The sequence below is a fragment of the Carcharodon carcharias genome, chromosome 16 (genome assembly GCF_017639515.1).
Source record: "Carcharodon carcharias isolate sCarCar2 chromosome 16, sCarCar2.pri, whole genome shotgun sequence".
NCBI classification, from domain to species: Eukaryota; Metazoa; Chordata; class Chondrichthyes; order Lamniformes; family Lamnidae; genus Carcharodon; species Carcharodon carcharias.
This window is the reverse complement of record NC_054482.1, coordinates 58,711,951-58,736,822: the sequence shown is the minus strand read 5'-3', so window position 1 is coordinate 58,736,822 and position 24,872 is coordinate 58,711,951. Positions and strand designations below refer to the sequence as shown.

At 43.4% G+C, this 24,872-nt stretch overlaps 1 protein-coding gene across 2 annotated transcripts in view; it reads left to right on the top strand.

Annotated features, from left to right (window-relative positions):
• The window catches only part of LOC121289169 (DEP domain-containing protein 1A-like), a 61,146-nt gene that overhangs the window by 8,509 nt on the left and 27,765 nt on the right, over window positions 1–24,872 (top strand). For both annotated transcript variants that reach the window (XM_041208335.1, XM_041208334.1), the window contains exons 3-5: window positions 666–813; window positions 13,970–14,091; window positions 15,587–15,717. In XM_041208335.1, the coding sequence (XP_041064269.1) occupies window positions 666–813; window positions 13,970–14,091; window positions 15,587–15,717 (401 nt within the window). The remainder of the gene's footprint in view (window positions 1–665; window positions 814–13,969; window positions 14,092–15,586; window positions 15,718–24,872) is intronic.

Genomic DNA, 24,872 nt, shown 5'->3' with positions numbered 1-24,872 from the left:
GATCTTTATCCTTTCTCAGGATGGGAGGGGAGGGACAGGAGCTAGGAACATGCTTGGTGGAGGTGGAACAGTATTTGGGGGAGATCTGAAACTGTACCATTTAGTGTGTATCCTGTTTTCTTCAGGTCTCTGTTGCTATCAGCCCACCAACATTTTCAAATTAAATATTTCATTTTCTTCTCTTCAGTGAGGTTTCATAGGTGTTTTTTGATTTACATTAAATTTTTTACTAAATTACCACTTCCTTCTGTGGCCATCATATTGGCTTGCTTACTTTTCCAATACGTTCCTATTGTTCTTTTTTTTGCTGGTTTGAAAATTCACTTGGGGCTATCTAGTAACATTTTATTAGTTTCCTTTTGTTTTCAAATATGTAACACCTATAGCTACAGTACCATTTTAGAATTATGAGATCACTCATGTTTTCAACAATAATACATTAAAAACCAATTGTCTAGTGATTAGCGTAATGGCTGCTATTGATGTAAATTGTTGGGCACAAATTTATATTTTGTTGTGGTTATATGACCCTTGTGATCTTTAGTTTCCAAAGCAAGAAAATTTGGGTGTATTCTTTGGATTTTTTGAATCTGCTTTGCATTAACACAGCTTGTTTTGGTTACATGATTTTTAAGCAAAATAGTATTAATGTACCTTTTGAACAGATTTCCTACTACATCTCCACTGAAAGTTGTTCCTAGTCATCCTCCATTTTACAAAACAAATGCTACAAGAGCAAGTACCAAGGCAAAAGGCGGCTTTTGTGAATTCCCCAAGAAAATGCCCAAGGAGAAAGAATCTCTACAATTACAGGTATTGTGTTGGTTTCCTTGATCTAGAGATTAACAAGTAAATTTAGATTGTACTTCATTGTTTAATTATTTCCATTTCCACATTTGTCCTCTGAGAAAGTACAACTGGTTGTTTTGTTGCCATGTGATTTTAAACTACATATTCTTGCCACTGGATGTTGCTCATGTTCTTTGTAATGTGGTGCTCCAGAGTATTTACAAATGCAATAATGAAAGGGTACAGCCATTCATAATCTCAACTACTGTATTTATTTTGGAATTGTCTAGGATTTCTAGGCCTGCAAACGCCATCCCTGAATTTTTAAAGTAATTTATACTTTTTTTAACAGTATCACTTTATTCTGGGAAGCTATAATTGATTTTACATAAATGTTGATGATGTTTGTAAATGGTCACAACTGCTTAATTAATCTTGTATTTGACCAAGTATGTGCCAAAATGGTAAGGGTGTTGTTATAGTCTCCATGTTAAAGAGTTTGTTAAAATTTAGACCTAGTCACATTACAACACTGACTACAATTTAAAATTGCTTCCTTGGTTATAAAGTGATTCAGGATGCCCTGAGGTTGTGAAAGTTGCCATGCCAGAAATGCAAGTCTTTATTTCAAGAGAGAGTGGATATTTATCAGTTATTACTACTTCACCTATATTCCTGCTTACAGATAAAGACATGGCATAAAGTTCATTGTGAGATGGGCATACACTTTGCTGAACCTGTTTCATCAAGAATCCATGTATGATTCGTTGATGGAGTTCTCCAGCCCTCCCATCTGTGGATATCTCTCTTTTTATCCATTCACGGGATGTGGGCATTGCTGGCCAGGCCAGCATTTATTGCCCATCTCTAATTGCCCTTGAGAAGGTGGTGGTGAGCTACCACCTTGAACCATTGCAGTCCATGTGGTGTAGGTGCACCCATAGTGCTATTAGGGAGGGAGTTCCAGGATTTTGACCCAGTGACAGTGAAGGAACAGCAATATGTTTCCAAGTCAGAATGGCGAGTGGCATGGAGGAGAACTGCCAGGTGGTGGTGTTCCTAAGTGCCTGCTGCCTGCCTTGTCCTTCTAGATGGCGGTGGTCAAGGGTTTCGAATGTGCTGTCCAAGGAGGCTTGGTAAGTTCCTACAGTGCATATTATAGATGTCACTGTGCCTCGATGGTGGAACAAGTGAATGTTTGTGGATGGGGTGCCAATCAAGGGGGCTGTTTTGTCCTGGATGGTGTTGAGCTGCTTGAGCATTGTTTAAGCTGTACTCATTCAGGCAAGTGGAGAGTATTCCATCCTGACTTGTGCCTTGTCGATGATGGACAGTCTTTGGGGAGTCATGAGGTAAGTTTCTCGCTGCAAGATTCCTAGACTCTGACCTGCTCTTGTAGCCACAGTATTTATATGGCTAGTCCAGTTCAGTTTCTGGTCAATGGTAACCCCCGGGATATTGATATTGGGGGTTTCAGGGATAACAATGCCATTGAATGTCAAGTGGCGATGATTAGATTCTCTCTTGCTGGAGATAGTCATTGCCTGGTACTTGTGTGGCGCAAATGTTACTTGCCACTTGTCAGCCCAAGCTTGGGTGTTGTCCAGGTCTTGCTGCATTTGGGCATGGATTGCTTCAGTGTCTGAGGAACTACCAATGGTGCTCAATATTGTGCAATCATCAGCAAACATCCTCACTTCTGACTTTATGATGGAAGGAAGGTTATTGATGAAGCAGCTGAAGATAGTTGGGCCTAGGACACTATCCTGAGGAACTCCTGCAGTGATGTCCTGGAACTTAGATGATTTGAATTCCAACAACCACAGCCACCTTCCTTTGCGCTAGGTATGACTCCAACCAGTAGAGAGTTTTCTCCTAGATTCCTGTTGACTCCAGTTTTACAAGGGCTCTGTGATAAAAGTGAGGTACCCTGTCCCTTGAAGAGAATACAAATGTTCTGATCATGTGACAGCACTGAAGAATCACCACAGCATGGGCAACTGGGCACTGTAAGTCTAGTTCTGGAGGTTTCTGAGTGAGCACGTATGATCTGGTGCTCTTCCCTACATCTCAATAAACCATCACTGTTTATTCTTATAACAGTCTTTCCCCGTTATTGATTGCAAGCAGCAATTAAGGAGAACAAAGGAAGCATGCAGTTAGAGTTCGGTTGGCCAACAAGCTCATTTACTCAAGATATAAAAGTGGCAACAAGGATAAAAGCATTGCAAGACCCCTGAGTGAGAGTTCACAAGACGGGTGAGCAAAGCATTGGAAAGAGCATCTGTACTTGTAAAATAAGTGACAGCCAGCAATTGGAGCAGAAAGCAGTGCTGCCTTTTAAAAATTTTTAAAAACCCTGCAGAATCGTGATTGCGGGGATCCCACCAAAACTCAAAGAGCACAAAACCCGGCAGAGAAAAGCCAACAGCTGCAGAGACAAGTTAAAAGAAAACAATGACTGGTCTTAAAGCAGCAATACATTTAAAGGGGAAAATACATGAAAAATGGCTATGGACAGAAAATTATAAGAGACCCCAGAGAGAGGAAACTCCCCAGTAAGCCAAACACCTAAATTTGTCGTTACCTGGAAAGCTCATCGGAAGTTCAGTCCTCTTGCAGTTGTTCACGATGCTGCAGTTCAGGTCCATTCGACCCCATTCCAGATGGCTGGCCTCAGTATGTCAGGCACCTAGTGTGCTTTTTTACCGCTAACGACATCGCGGGGTGGAGAAGAAGAAGATGATTATTTTGTCCTTGTGCGGGAATGAAACGTATGGCTGATCCACAGACTCAGGTCACCTAGATTCGAAGACTTTCGATGAGTTAATAAAAATTGTACAGAGCCACCTGAGTTATTATGCAACACCTAAAGTTCAATTCAAGGAACAGGATTCCGGAGGAGACAATAGCTGACTATGTGGCCGTTTTAAAGGCATTAACTGAGCACTGCGAATTCGGAACATCTGTTAGTGATATGTTGAGAGACCGGCTGATATGCGGGATTGAAGATTATACTATCCGAAGGCGTTTGCTAGCTGAACCGAGTCTAGACTTCAGTAAGGCATTAGAATTAGCTACTGTGATGGAGAGTGCTGTTAGAAATTCCAAAGTTATAAAAGATACACAAAATGGCACCATCCATCTGGTCGAGCGGGACAATCCGGCAACAAAAGGCACGAAAACCTCAGACTCCACGAAAAGACGGGAAAAGCTCTCTCGCTCCAAACCATTGAAAAACAATGGTACTGCAGTGAAAGCCTACAAAATGAATGAGAGAAATACACCCAGGTCTCCAGTGAGTGAACGACAACTCAAAGAAGTCGAGTGCTTTTTCTGCCACCGCATTGGCCACATAAGGCGGCACTGCAGAGAAAGTCTAAAACAACACTATAAAGGCAGAAGGAAAAATCATGAAATATGCCTCATGGAAGAGCCAGAAAAAATAGAATCAGACAACCATTTGTTATAATGGTAGAACCGAGCCAATCCAAGTTGTCATTACAGTTAACGGACAGCCCATTTCAGATGGGAGTTGATACGGGAGTGTCGATGTCCAATTTTGGAGAGCATATATTTAGATATCTGAGTAAAGGAACCCATCCTTTGAAGTTAGAAGTTTCAGACACAAAGCTGAGGACATACACAGGTGAAGAAATAAGACTGAAAGGGTTATGTCAAGTCTTGGCGATGTATGGAGATCAACCTGAAAGGTTGTCCTTGTTAGTGGTAGCTGCAGAGGGCCCCATAGGCTGCAACTGACTCAAAAATATTAAATTGAAATGGGCTGAAATTTTTTCAAATAACAATGAAAAGCTTACAGGAATGGTCACCATTTCCTTGTTATAACTGACCACAAACCCCTACTGGGAATATTTGGAGAAGGTAAAGCCTTACCACCTATCGCATCAGCTCACATCCAGAGATGGGCACTAATATTAGCTGCCTACGAATACACTTTTTTGTTCACCATTTGGGAACTCAAATCTCACATGCCGACACACTAAGCCACCTTTTCCTGCCAGCTAATAACGGGGAGGCTCTGATTCCCTAGGAACTGGTCTTAGTGCTAAATTTTCTGGATTCCTCCTCTGTTCAGACAAGAGAAATCTGTGAGTGGACAAGCCAGGACTCATTGTTGTCTAATGTCGGGAGCAGGTCTTGAATGGTTGGTCGAGTGGATCTAAATCTGAAGAGATGAAGCCCTATTCTCATTGCAAATATGAACTCTCCTGTCAGGACAGCATATTACTCTGGGGAGCAAGGGTAATCATGCCCCCAAGAGGGAGAAAGCTGTTATTAGCCAAGCTACATAGCGTTCACCTGGGCATTAGCAGAACGAAGATGCTCACATGCAGCTATTTGTGGTGACCAGGCATGGACTTGGATATAGAAACCCTGGTCAAAAGCCGTCCTTGATGCCAGCAGGTGCAAAAGCTCTCTCTCTCTCTCTCTCTCACACACACACACAAACGCACACACACACACACACGAGAACTGCCAGGTGGTGGTTTTCCTATGTGCCTGCTGCCCTTGTCCTTTTAGATGGTGGTGGTCAAGGGTTTCGAATGTGCTGTCTAAGGAGGCTTGTTAAGTTCCTACAGTGCACATTATAGATGTCACTGTGCCTCGATAGTGGAACAAGTGAATGTTTGTGGATGGAGTGCCAATCAAGGGGGCTGTTTTGTCCTGGATGGTGTTGAGCTGCTTGAGCATTGTTCAAGCTGTGCTCATTCAGGCAAGTGGAGAGTATTCCATCAAACTCCTGACTTGTGCCTTGTCGATGGTGGACAGGCTTTGGGGAGTCATGAGGTAAGTTTCTCGCTGCAAGATTCCTAGACTCTGACCTGCTCTTGTAGCCACACACACACACCCATCACTTAGCTCCATTCCATGGGAATGGCTGGGGCAGCCATGGGTGCGCCTCCACGTCAATTACGTGAGACCTTTCTTGGGCATAATGTTCTTTTTACTGATTGACTCCCACTCCAAATGGATGGATGTCTATGACGTCCGGTCGCCCACGTTGGCTGACACCATAGACCTTTTACGGCAAAGTTTTGCAGTGCACAGGTTGTCGGAGGTCCTCGTGTCCAACAACGGGACCACTTTTACCAGCGGGAAGTTCCACAGGTTCATGACCCTTAAAGGCAATACCCATATCAAAACCTCACCCTACCACCCAGCATCGCACTGCATAGCTTAGCAGGCAGTCCAAACCTTTAAATCCGGGATGATAAAGAAGGAAATGAATTCCTTTGGCACGAGATTGCCCTGGTTCTTGTTCACACACTAGACCACGCCACAAATAACGACTGGCATTGCACCTGCAGAACTACTAATGAAGAGATGTCTCCGCACCCACCTGACCCTTATGCAGCCAAATTTAGAGGGGAGGGTGGAGAAAAGCCAAGAGGCACAGAAGACCAGGCACGATGGACATGGTCGCGAAAGAACTTTCACAGTGGGAGATGCGGTCCTCACAAAGAACTTTGGACATGGGCCCAATTGGCTGTTAGGCAATGTGAGTGCAGTAACTGGACCCCCTCCTTTAATGTTCCTATAAAGGGCCGAATAATTAGATGACAAGTGGATCATCTTCACAAAAGTGCACCAGTCCCACAAGAAAAATGCAGTCTTCATCTACCCTTGAGCTTGTGCCGCATGTAGAGGGGAAGTCGAATGATTGGGCAGCACTGCTGGGGCCTGTGGGACCTGAGGGAGTCGGGGAGATAAACTTGCCAATTTCACTGAGGAACTTAGTGGACAACTGTCCCATGAAAAGGGGGTCTCGGAAAAACCAGCCGAGGTTGTTGAACTGAGATGCTCAACACAATCGAGAAAGCCTCCTGAGAGACTTGAGCTGTAAATAGTTATTGTGTTTTAAGCTTCTTAGCTGTACTTTGGGAAGGGATGTGGTAACGTGAGGTACGCTGTACCTTTAAGAAAATGCAAGTGTACTGATCATGTGACAGCACTGACGAATCACTGTACAGCGCTGGGAACTGTAAATCTAGTTCTGGAGGTTTCTGAGTGAGCACGTATGATCTGGTGCTCTGGCCTGTCTCAATAAACCATCACTATTCATTCTTACACCAGTCTCTCCCCATTATTGATTGCAAGCAGCAGTTAAGAAGCCGTGCTGTTAGAGTTCGGTTGGCCAACGATCTCATTTACCCAAGACATAAAAGGCTCCTTGATCCCACACTTGGTCAAATCCTGCCTTTATGTCAAGGGCAGTCACTCTCGCCTCACCTTTTAAGAAAGGGTTAATTCTCAGCTCCCTCTCCTCACCTGATTTTTGGAATGATGGTGATAATTTTATTTCAGATAGCCAACAGTGAAGGATAGAACTGGATGCTAATCTTTCCACACTTTGTAAGCTCTTATTTACAGACACACATTACAAACATGTACCTCCAAACCCAACAACCACAATTTCAGTCTGCTCCTATTTACTCTTGATCTTGGGGTTACAAGCCCAGTACCATAACCACTTGGCTATCATACCAGAACTCAGTTCCCCGTGTAACTCTTTCGAGTACAAACACGTTTCCATCTGTTTTTCAGGTGAAGTTACATTGTTTGCCATTGTGAGATTTGAACTCTTGATAATTTTGCCATTATGAGATTTGAACTCTTGATCTTGGGTTTACAAACCCAGTACCATAACCACTTGGCTATTTAGGCCAAGCTTCTGCTCCTATTTACTTTTGGAAAGGCAGGCTATTGTTTTTCTTTGTTCCATCTGTTTCAGATGAAGTTACATTGTTTCATAGTTTGCCATTGTGAGATTTGAACTCTTGATACTCTTTTGAGTAAACCTGTTTCCATCTGTTTCAGATGAAGTTACATTGTTTCATAGTTTGCCATTGTGAGATTTGAACTCTTGATACTCTTTTGAGTAAACCTGTTTCCATCTGTTTCAGATGAAGTTACATTGTTTCATAGTTTGCCATTGTGAGATTTGAACTCTTGATCTTAGGGTTACAAACCCAGTACCATAACCACTTGGCTATTAGGCCAAGCTAAGATGTAACTCTTTCGAGTACAAACATGTTTCCATCTGTTTATACAGACGAAGTTGCATTGTTTGCCATTGTGAGATTTGAACTCTTGATCTTGGGGTTATAAACCCAGTCCCATAACCACTTGGCTATTCAGACCAAGCTTCTGCTCCTATTTATCAGAACATAAGTGAATCCCCAGTTAATTCCCACCACCTGAATATACAATTAAACACCTAATTACCAATAACAATAGTAGTGAGAAAGTGAACCTTGCTTGACTGACTGAAAATGTATTGGCACAAAGCATCTCCTTGGTTGACTTGTTCAATGAACCAAACTTTTGGGGGACAGTGGAGTTTGACAGGCATGAAACACGTGTCCAAAGCAAGGTAAAAGCCATCCAGCTAGTTTCTGATGACCAGAAAATTGAGCTTTATGCCCTCCACTTGTAAATTTCAGTTTCTCTAACTCCGTGGACAGGATTTTACGTCCATCAGGCGGACACGCGCCTCACCCAATTGGGCGTAAAATCTCGCATGATGATGTCGGATGAGTGTCCCAACATCATCACGTACTCTTACTATCTTTTGGTCGGTGGGTGTGCGCGAGAGTCGGCAGTACACCTGCCAACAATTAAGTCTATTAGGGCCCTTAAAGCATTCATTAAGTTGTATTTTTTGCTGCCCACTCAACAGTTCGGTTGGTGGGCAGACAGAGAGGCCAGATAGTCTTTGCATTTTTTACAAACCCTCATCCATGGGTGGGATGAGGTTTCCAACTGTAACTAAAAAGAACTCAAAAAAATGTTTCCACTTCATTTTAAACATATGCCTCTTCATGCGACTGAGTCACATGTGGGAACATGTTTATATAATTTATTAAAGCTTTATTTTACTTTGTCCAAATCTTCAGCTCCCTGAGGCAGCTCTGTGCCCTTACCTTCGTTATCAGTCTCCCATGTGGACCTTATCAAAAGCCTTGCTGAAGTCCAAGTAGACTATGTCAAATGCATTGCCCTCTTCTCCATACCTGGTCACCTCTTTGAAAAATTCAATCAAATTGGTCAGACATGACCTCCCCTTAACAAAACCATGCTGACTGTCCTTGATTAATCTCTGCCTCTCCCAAGTGTAGATTAATTCTGTCCCTCAGAATTGCTTCCAATAGTTTCCCAACCACTGAGGTTAGACTAACTGGCCTGTAGTTCCCTGGTTTATCCCTTCCTGCCTTCTTGAATAACGGCACCACATTGGCTGTCCTCCAGTCCTCTGGCACCTCTCCTGTGGCCAGAGAGGTATTGAAAATTATTGCCAGCACCGCTGCTTTCTCTTCCCTTACCTCACTCAACAGCCTGGGCCTAGAGATTTATCTACTTTTAAGACTGCCAGGCCACTTAGAACATCCTCCCTTTCTATGCTAATTTCTTTAATTATATCAGAGTCCTTCTGCCTGATTTCCATACCCACGCCATCCCTCTAACTTGTGAACACCGACATAAAATATTCATTTAGAACCCTACCTACGTATTCCGACTCCACGCACAAATCACCACAATGGTCCCTACTCTTTCCCTAGTTATTCTTATTCTTAATGTACTTGTAAAATAACTTTGGATTTTCCTTTATTTTACCTGCCCAATGCTTTTTTCATGCCGCCTTTTTGCTCTCCTAATTTCCTTTTCAAGTTTCCCCCTACACATTCTATACTCCTCTAGGGCTTCTGCTGTTTTGAGCCCTCGGTATCTGCCATAAGCCTCCCTTTTTCTCTTTATCCAATCCTGTATGCCAATTGACATCCAGGGTTCCCTGGATTTGTTTGTCCCACCCTTTATCTTCACTGGAGTATGTTGGCCCTGTACTCTCCCTATTTCCTTCCTGAGTGAGTCTCCCTGCTCTGACACAGATTTACCTAAAAGTAGCTGCTCCCAGTCCACTCTGGCCAAATCATATCTGATCTTATTAAAATCGTCCTTCCCCCAATTTAGAACTCTGAATACTGGCCTATCCTTGTCATTTTCCATAACAACTTTAAATCTAATGGTGTTATGATCATTGTCTGCAAAACGCTCCTCCACTGATACCTCTACCACTTGCCCGGCTTCATTTCTTAAAATTAAGTCCAGGACCACCCCCTCTCTTGTAGGACCTTCTACATACTGGCTTAAAAAACTCTCTTGGATGCATTTTAAGAATTCCACTCCCTCTAAACCTGTCACACTATGACTAACCCAGTTAGTTCATGCCCCCTTTTTGCTCTCCTAATTAATGGGGGAAGTTGAAATCCCCCACTATTACTACCCTATTATTTTTACACTTCTCTGAAATTTGCTGACATTTCTGCTCTTCTATTTCTCTCTGACTGTTTGGGAGCCTATAGTACACTCCCAGCAATGTGATTGCTCCTTTTTTTGTTTTTCAGTTCTACCCAAATAGCTTCATTTGAGGAGCCTTCTAAGGTGTCATCCATCTTCCTGCTGTAATTGATCCTTTGATCAATATTGTGATACCCCCTCTTTTACTTCTACCCTGTCTCGCCTGAAGACCCTATATCCTGGAATATTGAGCTGCCAATCCTGCCCCTTTCTCAACCATGTCTCTGTGACAGCAAAGTGCAAGGAAACCTCCTGCTGATTACCACGTTCCCCAGCTCCCTCCACCCCTCAGCTGAAGAATCAGTACTCCATGTTGAACACCACTTGGAGGGAGCACTGAGGGTGGCAAGGGCACAAAATGTACCCTGGGTGGGGGACTTAAATGCCCATTACCGAGAGTGGCTCAGTCATTGCACTACAGACTGAGCTGGCTAGGTCCTAAAGGACACAGCTACTAGACTGAGTCTGCAGCAGGTGACGAGGGAATCAACAAGAGAGAAAAGCATACTTGACCTCATCCTCACCAGCCTGCCTACCATGTATGCATCTGTCTATGACAGTATCAGAATGAATGAGCACTCACAGTCCTTGTGGAGACAAAGTCCCATATTCATATTGAGGATACCCTCCATCATGTTGTGTGGCACAACCCAGGTGCTAAACGGGATAGATTTCAAACAGATCTAGCAACTCAAGACTGGGCAACCATGAGGCGCTAAGGGCCATCAGCAGTAGAATTGTACTCAACCACAATCTGTAACCCCATAGCCTGGCATATCCCCCACTCTACCATTACCACCAAGCCAGGGGTTCAGCCCTGGTTCAATGAAGAGTGCAGGAGGGCATGCCAGAAGCAGCACTGGGCATACCTAAAAATGAGGTGTTACACTGGTGAAGCTGCAATTCGGAATTACTTGTGTGCCAAACAACATAAACAGCAAGTGATTCCAAAACCAACGGATCAGATCTAAGTTTTGCAGTCCTGCCACGTCCAGTCGCGAATGGTGGTTGGCAATTAAACAACTCACTGGAGGCGGAGACTCCACAAATAACCCCATCCTCAATTATGGGGGAGCCAGAAGTACCAAGTGGATGATCCATCTTGGACTCCTTCGGAGCACCCAGCATCACAGATGCCAGTCTTCAGCCAATTCCACATGATATCAAGAAACAGCTGAAGGCACTGGATACTGTAAAGACAATGGGACTTGACAATATTCAGGCAATAGTACTGAAGACTTGTGCTCCAGAATTTGCCATGCCCCTAGCCAAGCTGCTCAAGTACAGCCACAACACTGGCAACTACCCGGCAATGTGGAAAATTGCCCAGGTATGTTCTGTACATACAAAGCAGGACAAATCCAATCCGGTCAGTTACTGCCCCATCATCAGTAAAGTGATGGAAGGGGTCATCAACAGTGCTTTTAAACGGCACTTGTTTAGCAATAACCTACTCACTGATCATTTTGGGTACCATCAAGTACATTCAGCTCCTGACCTCATAGCCTTGGTTCAAACATGGACAAAAGAGCTCAACTCCAGAGGTGAGGTGAGAGTAACTGCCCTTGACATCAAGGCAGCATTTGACAGAGTGTGGCATCAAGGAGCCCTAGCAAAACTATATTCAATGGGAATCTGAGAAAAAACTCTCTTCTGGTTGGAGTCATAGCTAGCACAAAGGAAGATAGTTGTGGTTGATGGAGGTTAAATCAGTTCCAGGACATCACTGCAGGAGTTCCTCAGGGTAGTGTCTGAGGCCAGCCGTCTTCAACTGCTTCATCAATGACCTTCGTTCCATCATAAAGTCAGAAGTGGGAATGTTCACTGAGGATTGCACAATGTTCACTATTTACGACTCCTTGGATACTAAAGCAGCCCAAGTACAAATATCCAGGCTTGGGCTGACAAGTGTTAAGTAACATTTGCGCCACACAAGCACCAGGCAATGGTCATCTCCAGCAAGAGAGAATCTAACCATCGTCCCTTGACATTCAATGGCATTGCCATCACTGAATCCCCCCCACCTCAACATCCTGGTGGTTACCATTGACTAGAAACTGCACTGGACTAGCCATATAAATGCTGCGGCTACAAGAACAGGTCAGAGGTCAGGAATCCTGTGGTGAGTAATTCACCACCTGACTCCTCAATGCCTGTCCACCATCTGCAATGCACAGGTCAGGAGTATAATGGAATATTCTCCATTTGTCTGGATGAGTGCAACTCCAATGACACTTGAAGTTTGACACCATCCAGGACAAAGCAGCCCCCTTGATTAGCACCCCATCCACAAACATTCACTCCCTCCACCACCGATGCAAAGATACATTGCAGGAACTCAGCAAGATTCCTTGGACAGCACCTTCCAAACCCATGAACACTACTGTCTAGTAGAATTAGGGCAGCAGACACATGGGAACACCACCACCTGGAAGTTCCCCTCCAAGTTACTCACCATCCTGACTTGGAAATATATCGTCGCTCCTTCATTGTCGCTGTGTCAAAATCCTAGAACTCCCTTCCTAACCGCACCATGGGTGTACCTATACCACATGGACCACAACAGTTCAAGAAGGAAGTTCACCACCACATTCTCAAGGGCAATTAGGAATGGGCTATAATTGCTGGTCTAGCTAGCGAAGCACAAATCCCATGAATGGATTTTTTTTTTAAAAAGCTCCATTTTCAGGTAATCTAAAATGTTGTGGCCTTTGTAATTTGGCTTGGACACCCTAAACCTGGTAATAAATTTCATGAATGTCAGATTCCTGGCTATATCCCCACAAAATTGGTCCCACCTGTAAGGTTCCCTGATGAGTTCAACCAGACCAATTCACCTTTTGCGTGTGGTTATTCTCGACGTATGCCAATCCATTTTTCTGTCAGGTTGGAATGTATTTCTACTGATCTGAAATCCAGTGGCAACCCTGCTGTGGCCATTTCAGGGAGCCCCAACAGGATTAAATGCCTATCAGGCAATTAGCTGCCTCCTGTCAGATTTCCCAGGCCTTTGAAAGGCATGATGAGCCTGCCTCCATGAGCTGCTGGCCAGTCAGAGGGCTGGCAGCTGTTCAGTCCCAGCAGCATAACCAGGAGTGGTGGCTACAGTTAGGACTGTGGCAGGCCCCAGTGCAGCAGCTAGTGATGGATGCCCTGAACACAAGTGAATGGTCCCAGCAAGTCCACCAAAGCCGATCCCAATCAGACAGGCCTTTGGGGGGGGTGGGGGGGAGCAGTCAGTGAAGGCTGTGGGTGTCTTCCAGCAGGACACCCCTTGCCGTTGGGGACTGGGTCACTCTGGCTCATGGTGCCCAATCAGGATGGCACCCCTGAGTCCATAGGGAGGCCGCCAAGCATACTTCATGGACCCCCATTTAAAATAAAATACTAGTGATGGCAGAATGAGGCCCTTGGCCTAGGGATGGGAAAGCAGTCCTTGATCTTCCCTGCCCTGACTTAATCCTTAATCGGGGGGGGGGGGTGTGTGTGTGCCGGGAAGACAACGGGCTCTCCACTCCATGCCTCCCTATCTGATTATACAAACCCTAACTCCCAACAAACTATTAAATTCCACCCCGAATGTCCAATTGGGAAGTTTATTTTGAAAATTAGTCACTATGGTGTTACACACTTGAGTATAGCAAGTCAGTTTTCCACTTTTTTACTTGGGTTTAGATAAAGAGGTAATCGTTGGCCTTAATTTTTCTGTGCTAATTTTCTTTAAAAATAAACTAGTTCCTAACTTTTGAAATTATAAATTTTAGTTTTTTATTTCATAAACTTGTATAATTCTTACAAGGTGAATACAGAAGAAACGGATAAGGAGATGCAAGGGATCATTTCTGAGGGACAGACAATACATGTCAGACAAGTTACACAAACCGACGTTGAAGAAGCTTGGAGAGAAATTGTGCTTAACCAGTAAGTAATGTAAAATTACAGAGAGAGTCTACAATGAAGGCCTACTACAATAGGGTTGAATAGCTGTCAACTTCCCAATGGGATTATTAAATAATATATTTCCTTCTAACCCACATTATTTTGAACTATAAATTATAGCAATCATATAGTCTAGAACTTTATACTCTGAAGCTTTATGTAAACAATGATGTTCCCCTACTTCCAAGCTACATTTAAAAAAACTATCCACGGACAAGTGCTATCCAAGTTTATTGTTCTCCCCTTTCCTGTTGAAAGTTGTTCTTCCCTCCTGAAGTAAGAAACGTACATCAATGTTTTTATCTGGAATCAGCAGATTCCAGCTGGCCAAGTTTCAGCATCTTCCCCATTTTAGATTGACTGAAGCTGATGCAATTTGAGTCCTTAATTCAATAAAAAATATCCTTGCATGTATCTGCATTTATCTTCAAAGTTTGCAACTTAGTCATATTCATTATTCAATTTGATATATGCACTTACAAACCTAATTCCAAAGAATTGGCATTTCAATCAGAAAGACCTTCCAGTTCAATTCATTGAACTTTACAAAAGAAGTGTCTTTGATTTCTGTGCTGGCTCTTACAAAGTTTTTTTTCTCTCTCCAAATAAATAAGGGCATATTTAAAGTAGGTAATTCTTTTCCAGATTTTTCACGCACATAATTGCAATGCAAAACCTGTGATTTGTTTACTTGTATCTTGATACAACACTCCAATTCTAAGCTTCCAACAAGCTTAAAACTTGTGACATCCTTACAGTTGCCTTGGCTATGCCCACTTGTGTCACTGTACAATAAATTTGGCATTTGATAAATTTAGTGACTGCCACCATTCTTAATAGAGTTCAGAGTAATTATTGTATCAATAATATAGAGAGCCTTGGTTGTTAAACATCTTTCATAGTGATCAATGCTGCTAAAACAAAAGATATGAAAATGGAGAAAACCATTCTTATTAAGGTTCAACTCCAGACTAGTTTTATATTAAGAATTGGGGATGAACAAAAGGATCTGAAAGACCAGACTTCGGCACTAGCCTTAAGTTGTCGTAACTTTAATTCCTATGTACGTTACAAGTGGACTATTACAATTTGAGCTTTATTTGACATTATATTCAAAAATGTAATAGTGTCCATTTTTGTGATCTTTTTGTATTAGTAGGGCTGTTACAGAAAATTTTAACTATTGAAACTTTTTGTAAATGGGAAAATTCCACAAAGCTAAAAGGATGGGTGCATGATGTGGTCATTTATTTATACATTTGTGAGAATATCTTTAGTAATTTTGAAGTTATCAGCCAATTAATATTAGAATATGACCAATTCAGGAAATATATTCTATGCAATTCTAACTCTGCTCCACTGATACAGCGAGGGAATATAAACTAATTACAGCCTGTTCTTGTACTTTGACAGCAAAATGGTTTGTAATAGTTCCCGAATATCCATTATTTCTGTATTGTGACGTGTTTTATTCCAGCCTGCAGAAAATCTTAGGCTTAGCTTCATTAGATGATGTCCTGGATTTCTCCCAAGTCATCCCTCAGCACATTTTATACAATGTGCGTAATGTCAGTAAACACGGAGTTGTAATACTACAAGACAAGTCAGGTAAGACTTTCATGTTTCTAATGGCATACACTATTTTCTAATAGAAGATGGAGGCAGGCTACTCATTCCATGACATAACGTCTGCTATTTGCTCACTATGTAGGAACCTCCTATTCGGCATTCTATTACGGACACGAGCAGGGTTAATTTAAACAGCACTAATTTTTCCTCTCACCACCTGACGCTAAACAGAAAGATGCTTTTGATTTGCTTCCCTCTTTATAAGCAGTGGCATATTTCCAACCTCTCAGTTTTGGTGTGATCCAATTTCTATTAATAACCCCACAGCAAACTCTAGATAGGATGAACTCAAAGGGTTAGTTTATTTGCACACACTGCAGGAGGAGTTTTGCAATGTTGCCTCCTTTGCATTCATACAGTAAAAGAGGGATAGAGAAAGAGTTATAGTGCAGAGACCACAGAGAAAAGAAATATTGTTTCCTGTGTGTTTTAGAGTCCAAAATCAAAGTCCAATGAGGTATTCCTTCATGGAGGTTGGTGAGCTGAAAACCAATGCTGTAGAATTTTTCCAATGGTGTTGACTTCACACAATGAGGTAGGCATGCAGAGATAAATTAGTCTCATAGGCGATGGTACAGAACTTCCTCAGAAGCAGTGTAGATGGAGCCAGATGTCCAACATGGGGCAGAGCTCCTTGTCTGTGAGGCTGCTAGTCAGATGGTAAAAAAAAGTCTGAGACTCTGCAGTTCAGCAAGGCAATATTACAGCTTCCACAAACCAGAGGCCAAAATCACATGACTCCCACCTCTCCACACGCCCTTTGACAAAGGACATGTATCCGTCACCTGAGTCCCTGAGATTGTTAAATGTTTCAACCATTAAGAATCAAAAGGAAGCGGTTCGTCTTAGCAGACGTGTAGACTCTTGGGTTATGAAATGCAGGTGGCCTTTGTGTTGCTCTCTTTGAATTTGGTCTGTGCAGCCCACAGGGGATCGTTAGTGGCTCTTCAGGGATAACGATGTGAAAGTTTCCCTGATACCGCCAGGTAGCTTCTTTTGTTCGGGGTCACAGCCAGATATAGATTCAGCCATTTTATCCAGTCTTTGTCCAGTTTGAAATTTTTAGAGCAATGGGCATATCTCTATATATATTTTACAAAAAAGAGATGCAGGGTGAGGTCTTAGCCCCTCACAATTTATTTATTACTGGTCACTGGTGGATGTGGTGTTTTGATTACTTTTTGAATTTGGACTATTATCCATTTTTCATATTACAATATAATTTGATAGCTAAATTATTTTACAGCTGTTTAAACCAAAATCTTACTAAACATAAAAAAAAACCTTCTGTACAGTGGCTGCAGTATGTTCAATCTAAAGAATGCTTTGCACCATCTTTAAAGTGGAAAAATATTCCAAGACACCAAAGATGTGAGTTGTAGATACCAAAGTAAGAGAAATTAGAGGGATAACTAGATAACATGCTACTCACACTTCGCGTGCACAGCAGGTCATTGAAGGGCTTGCAGCACTGGATCCATGAGTGCTGCACAAAGTCGTGGGAGCTCACTACCTCCGCAACTCCTCTCACGCACGGTTGGTCAAGTGGGGTGGTCTCCTCCTACCGTCCTCGGGGACAAGCACACCCTGCCATGCTGCCACCTCCTTAAGGAGGGCAGCAAGGCACTCTTCGGAAAACCTGGGCGCACAGTGGCCACCCGCCCTACCCTCTTGCATGGCTGTTTCAGATTTGCCTTGCCCCCAACCTCCGGTCATGTACAGCAGCCTTGGTTCGGCTGCAGCTTGGCCTTTAAACAGGTTGCCGGGTCGCCATTGGACCTGGCGGTGATTGCCGTTTCACCTGCTCCCACCATCCCTGGAAGTCGCCAAACACGCTGGGCCAACCTTAATTGGCTTGCTCACGCAAAATGGCGGCGCGGTCCTGATCTCAGAGGCGATTGGGACCGCAACCGCCAGTGACCGCTCCCGCATGGCCCACCCGAGATGGGGAATATTCTCCCCTGTGTGAAAATGCACACTGATTGGGGCAATTTACATTTCACTTTTGGTAAGCTGAAAATAATCAATTTGAAAGCAATGGCTATAGTGTTACCATCTCTAACTCTGTTAGCAGTTTATGCTTTTCCCAGTTTCTGGTAACTTGTACCTTGGTTTAACTCTTTCTTACTCCAGTGACTTCTCTCCTGTGAATAATCATCTGTGTAAGTTTTAATTTAAATTGTTTTGGCTAGAAATGTTATCATTTATAAATCCAACTTTCTTGGCTTTAATTATGACTTTGAAGAAGTAAGAGAAGAAATTTACTAGAATGATTGGGTTTTTCTCCTTTAGAGCAGAGAAGGCTAAGAGGAGTTGAGATTTCAAGTCAACTGAAGAGAGATAGGAATGTAATGTGTTTTGGGCTGTTGAGAAAGGGACTGGATAGGAGGTGTAAAGGAGAAGATCAAGGATAGGTTAGAGGGCAGAGGAGATAAAATGACAAAAGGCAAAGGGAGTGGTAATGATAGTATTAAAGAAACAAAGCATTGGCCCAGATTAGATGCGAATAGCAGAATAAAGGTCAATGGTGTCTGAAAGCAAAAACATGGGAACAAGATACAGACTGGCACTACGAGGAAATAAATTCAAAATGGAGGTCTGAAGTTGTTGATTTCTATGTTGAGCCTATTTTGAGAGTACCTAATTGGAAGATTAGGTGCTGTTCCTCCAGCTTGCATTGGGCTTCACTAGAACATTGTACAAACCGAGGACAGAAGTGTGAGCATAAGAGCATGATGGTGAGTTGAAATGGCAAACGACTGGACAGTCCGGGTCAGTCTTGCAGACTGAGTGAAGGTGTTCCACAACGCAGTCATCCAATCTGTTTGTAGAGGAGACCCCATTGTGAGCAGCGAATACAGTAGACTAAATTGAAAGAAGTAAGTTGCTGCTTCACCTAGAAGGAATGTTTGGGGCCTTGGACAGTGAAGAGGGAGGAGGTAAAGGGGTAGCTGTTATACCTCCGGCAATTCTATGGGGGAGGGTAAGAGAAGAGTGAATGGGGGTATTGAAGAGTGAACAACTCCTTTGAATGCTTAAAGAGAGGAGGAAAGGAAGATGTGTTTGGTGATGGCATCATAGTGTAATTGGTGGAAATGGTAGAGGATAATCCTTTGCATATGGAGGCTAGTGGAATGGAAAGTAAGGAAAAGGGGAACCCTATTGTGGCCCTGGGAGAGAGGGGAAGGGGTGAGGGCAGAAGTATGGGAAATGGTCGGACACAGTTAAGGGCGTTGTCAACTACAGTGTGGGCAGGGTGGGGAAGGGGCAGGAATCCTCATTGAAGACAAAGGAAGACATGTTGAAAGCACCATTGTGGAAGGTAGTATCAGAACAGATGAGAGGCAAAAACTGGGAGAATGGAATGGAGTCTTTGTAGGAAGCAGGGTGTGAAGAGGTGTAGTCAAGGTAGCTGTGGGAGTCAGTGGGCTTGTAGTGAAGAGAGAGAGACAGAAGTCAAGGAAGGGAAGCGTAGGAGATGGACCATGTGAAGGTGAGAGAGGGGTGGAAATTGGAAGCAAAATTGATGAATTTTTCCAGATGGATCGAGAGCATGAAGCGGCACCAATATAGTCATTGATGTACCGGATAAAGAGTTGTGGGAGGGGACCTCTCCTCACACCCTGCTTCCTGTTAGGATTCTATTCCATTCTCCCAGCTTCTGTTGCATCTGTTCTGATGATGCTACCTTCCACAATGGTGCTTCCATCATGTCTTCCTTTCTGCTCAACCAAGGATTCTCTCCTCGCCCACTGTGGTTGACAGGGCCCTCAACTGTGTCCAACCCATTTCCTGCACTTCTGCCCTCACCCCTTCCCCTCCCTCCCAAAACCACAATATGGTTCCCATTGTCCTCACTTTTCACCCTGCTGGCCTCCATATGCAAAGGATTATCCTCCTCTATTTCTGCCAACTCCAGCATGATGTCACCACCAAACACACATTTCCCTCCCCTCCCCTGTCAACATTCCAAAGGGACCATTCCCTCCCTGACACCCTGGTCCACTCATCTATCATCCCTTTCTCACAGCACCTTCCTGTGCAATTGTAGAAGGTATGACACCTGCCCATTTACCTCCTTCCTCCTCCCTGTCCAAGGCCTCAAACACTCATTCCAGGTGAAGCAGTGATTTACTTGTACTTCTTTCAATTTAGTCTACTGTATTTGCTTGCTCACAATGCAGTCTGCTCTACATTGGCAAGACCACACACTGACTCTGTTGCGGAATACCTTCGCTCAGCCGACAAACATAACCCCAACCTTCTGGCCACACATTTCAATTTACCATTGTGCCCTCGTGCTCACATTTCTGTCCTTAGGATTCACTGGAACATTGTAGCAGGCCAGTGCAAATTGAAGAGCACCTCATCTTCTGATTAGGCACTTTTACAGCCTTCTGGACTCAACATCGAGTTCAATAATTTCAGACCTTGAACTCTGTCCTCCATTTTGAATTTCTTTCTTTGTAGTGCCAGCCTGTATCAACATGTTTTTGCTTTCAGATACCACTGGCCTTTATTCTGCTATTCACGCCTTGTTTCTTTAATGCTATCATTGCCACTCCTTTTGCCTTTGGTTCCATGACAACTTTGTCATTTAATCTCCCCTGCCCTCTAACTTATCCTTGACCTTCTCTCTTTTCCACCACCTGTTCCTGGCCCCCATTTTCATCAGCATAAAACCCATTACACTCCTACTTTAGTTCCAAAGAAGAGTCACAGTGACTTGAAACATTAACTCTGTTTCACTCTCCACAGAAACGGTCAGACCTGCCAGCATCTATTTTTAGTCCAGACCTCCAGCATCTGCAGTATTTTGCTTTTATGTTAAGGCTAAGTGGAGATCCGACTGAGATGTTTAAAATCATAGAGTTGTTACAAAAGTCAGGCTTGCCTTGGAGGCGAGAGCGGAGGTCAGGAACTTCAAATCCTGACAGACCTCGGAGTTTCTCCGCATGCAGAGAACTGGAGTGGGTTGCACATGCGCAATTCAGCAGTGTAAGTTATTTTGGCCGTGGATGGGCCCAGCACACATGCACAGAGATGGAAAACAGTGTGAAAACCTGAGTCATGCAACTGGGTACAGAGCACCATTGAAGCAGGGTGTCCCAGGCAGGAGACAGGGAGAAGTTCCAAAGGGAGAGGGGACAGGGAGAGGTCTCAAAAGAAGAGTCCCAGACAGAGACAGGAAGACATCCCAGTTTTGTTAAAAAGAGAAACAAAAATAAAATACCTGGAAAAACTCAGCAGGTCTGGCAGCATCTGTGGAGAGGGTACAGTTAACATTTCGAGTCCGCATGACTCTTCAACAGAACTAAGGAAAAATAGAAAAGGGGTGAAATATAAGCTGGTTTAAGGGGGTATTGGGACAAGAAGAGCTGGATAGAAGGCCAGTGATAGGTGGAGATAACCAAAAGACGTCACAGACAAAAGGACAAAGAGGTGTTGAAGGTGGTGATATTATCTAAAGGAATGTGCTAATTAAGGGTAGAAAGCAGGATGAGCAAGGTACAGATAGCCCTAGTGGGTGTGGGGTGGGGTGAAGGAATCGAGAAAGGCTAAAAGGTAGAGATAAAACAATGGATGGAAATACAGTTAAAAATAATGGAAATAGGCGGGAAAAGAAAAATCTATATAAATTATTGGAAAAAACAAAAAAGGGGGAAAATCGGAAAGGGGTGGGGATGGAGGAGAGAGTTCATGATCTAAAATTGTTGAACTCAATATTCAATCTGGAAGGCTGTAAAGTGCCTAGTCGGAAGATGAGGTGCTGTTCTTCCAGTTTGCGTTGAGCTTCACTGGAACAATGCAGCAAGCCAAGGACAGACATGTGGGCATGAGAACAGGGTGGAGTGTTGAAATGGCAAGCAACAGGGAGGTCCAGGTAATGCTTGCGGACAGACCGCAGGTGTTCTGCAAAGCGGTCACTCAGTGTGCGTTTGGTCTCTCCAATGTAGTGGAAACCGCATTGGGAGCAACAAATGCAGTAGAATAAGTTGAGGGAAGTGCAAATGAAATGCTGCTTCACTTGAAAGGAGTGTTTGGGCCTTTGGACGGTGAGGAGAGGGGAAGTGAAGGGGCAGATGTTGCATCTTCTGCGGTTGCATGGGAAGGCCCCTTAAACCTGCTTATATTTCATCCCTTTTCTATTTTTCCTTAGTTCTGTTGAAGAATTATGCGGACTCGAAATGTTAACTGTGCTCCTTTCCACAGATGCTGCCAGACCTGCTGAGTTTTTCCAGGTATTTTTGTTTTTGTTTTGGATTTCTAGCATCCGCAGTTTTTTACTTTTTTGTTAAAAAGAGAGGAGTGGAGAAAAAGGCTCCATGTAGGAAAAAGGCTGCAGTTAGCAGACACTTGTGATCCGCAGCTGAGGTTACCAGTGGACAAGCCTGATCCCAGGTGGAACCCAGCTTAATAGATCCTAACCTTTATTTGTTTGTTTAAATACGTAGAGAGGGGCTACTGAACAGAGTCACTGAAGTTGGCTAATTAACTTTTTAAAAAAGCACAAAACATTTATTAAACAAGAAAAGATGAACTATATTACAGTACTCCTTCATCCACATTATGCCTTTTACAGATATATACAGATTTGTAAGGATAACACAAGTTACAAAGCTTATAGTCTAATGTTCACAGTATGTACACGTAAACCTATGGCGACCTGTGGTCAGACACACCACACTCTGAAACCAAGTGACAGATACACCTCAGCCAGATGCTATGGATCTCTCCTCAACTCCCCCGTCTTGGTTGTCACACCGTGAGCCAACCAGTCTCACTGAACTCCGTCTTTCACACAAGAGTTTCCACTCTTCAAGAACTCGCTTTGGAATCTTCTCCTCAACTGATGCTTTCTCCCAGAGGCCTTCCGCAAAGGTTCACCTCCAGGGTTTCAAACTTTCCTTCCAATGTTCCTCTTTAGTGCTTAATGCACTAAACTTTAAGCACTGAATGCTGGATGCTTTAGTGACTGGAAGCCAGTGTCCAGTGGCGTACCACAGGGATCTGTGCTTGGTCCCCTATTATTCGTCATTTATATAAACAACATAGATGACTATGTGGGGGGGTAGGATTAGTAAGTTTGCAGATGACACAAAGATTGGCTGGGTGGTTAACAGTGAGGTTGAGTGTCCTGGGCTACAGGAAGATATTGCCGGGATGGTCGATTGGGCAGATAAGTAGCAGATGGAATTTAACCCTGAAAAGTGTGAGGTGATAAACTTTGGAAGGAGTAATTTGACAAGGAAGTATTCAATGAACGCATGACACTAGGAAGTTCTGAGGAAAAAAGGGACTTTGGTGTGTGTGTCCATAGATCTCTGAAAGCGGAGGGGCCACATTAGTGGGGTGGTGAAAAACGCATATGGGACACTTGCCTTTAACAATCGAGGCATAGTTTACAAAAGTAGGGAGGTCATGTTGGAGTTTTATAGCACCTTGGTGAGGCCACAGCTGGAGTAGTGTGTGCAGTTCTGGTCGCCATATTATAGGAAGGATGTGATTGCACTGGAGGGGGTGCAGAGGAGATTCACCAGGCTGTTGCCTGGGATGAAAGATTTAAGTTATGAAGAGAGGTTGGATAGACTTGGGTTGTTTTCATTGGGGCAGAGAAGACTGAGGGGCGACCTGATCAATGTGCACAAGATTATGAGGGGCATGGACAGAGTGGATAGGGAGCAGTTGTTCCCCTTAGTTGAAGGGTCAGTCTCAAGGGGGCATAAGTTCAAGATGAGGGGCAGGAGGTTTAGGGGGGATGTAAGGAAAAACTTTTTTTACCCAGAGGGTGTTGATGGTCTGGAATGCATTGCCTGGGAGGGTGGTGGAGGCAGGTTGCCTCACATCCTTTAAAAAGTACCTGGATGAGCACTTGGCAAGTCATAGCATTCAAGGCTATGGGCCAAGTGCTGGTAAATGGGATTAGGTAGGTAGGTTAGGTGTTTCTCACGTGTCGGTGCAGATTTGATGGACCGAAGGGTCTCTTCTGCACTGGGATTCTGTGATTCTCTGGTTCACCACATGCATTCAAGCTGTCTTCCACGCACTCTCTCTCTCACTCTCAATTCCTCTCCTCTTGTTTGTTTACTTCAGCTGCAACAGTCATAAAAACCTCATTAGAAATGCAAGCACCTTTTAAAGTGAAACCAAAACCTTTTCTTAACACACAAATACAGAAATACAAATCAAACTTAAACTTTAAAGCTAAAACTCATTCATAACACCCACAAATACCAATATAACTTACTTAAACTATCTCTATTCCCTAACAAGACTTTCATTGAAGAGGGTTCAGGATAAACCCTGGCAACCAAAGAGGGTTCAGGAGAAGCCCTGACGATCCAGGAAGGCAACAGAAAATTGGTGACACTGTGCTGCAGGCTGCTGGGGTGAAGGTACCCCTTTGGAGCAGTAGTGTTTTGCCTGCCACAGCCAAGGAGTTCGGAGTTGAATTTGTGCTTGAGTTCGTGCCCAGGTGCATGCTCTGGAATCCAGGGGAACCGAATCTTAGGAGATGAGTTTGAGACTCTACAAGGTGCTCAGTCACTGATGCTGTCTAAGCAGGAACAACTTGTGGATAGAATTCCAAGTCAAGATCTTCGAAGGTGAAGCCTGGAATTCCTAGTGAGAGGGACAATTTCTGAGATCGGTTGGCTCAGTGTTTACTGATGTCTCGTGGGTTGTTAAAAATCTGTGAACTTTGTCCTGGTCGTATTTGCTATTTATTGTGCAGTGTGGTGTGTTCAACCACAGTTTCTGTTAATTCGCATGTACCTCACACTAATCCTGAATGTTACAGTATTAGATAGAAATTGTAAATCGTTTTATCTTTCTGATCTCGTATAGTAAAGTTTATTTTTGTTTGTTCAAAACCCATGGAATCTTGTGGCTTTTTTCTATCAAGATAAGTGTCTTGAATCTCAAAATTTGTCTACTTTAAACAAAACGTTATTGGTCTCTAACCGGACCTTACCAAAACCTTAGAGATCTGGTTCAGGATCATAACAGAGTAAATAAAGAGAAACCTGGTGGAAACTGCTTTCCACAAGATGGACGTGGGGATGGAAACAAATTTTATAAGCTGTTAAAATTAAATTTGGTAATTTTAATATGCTGAACCATGGTGGATGATG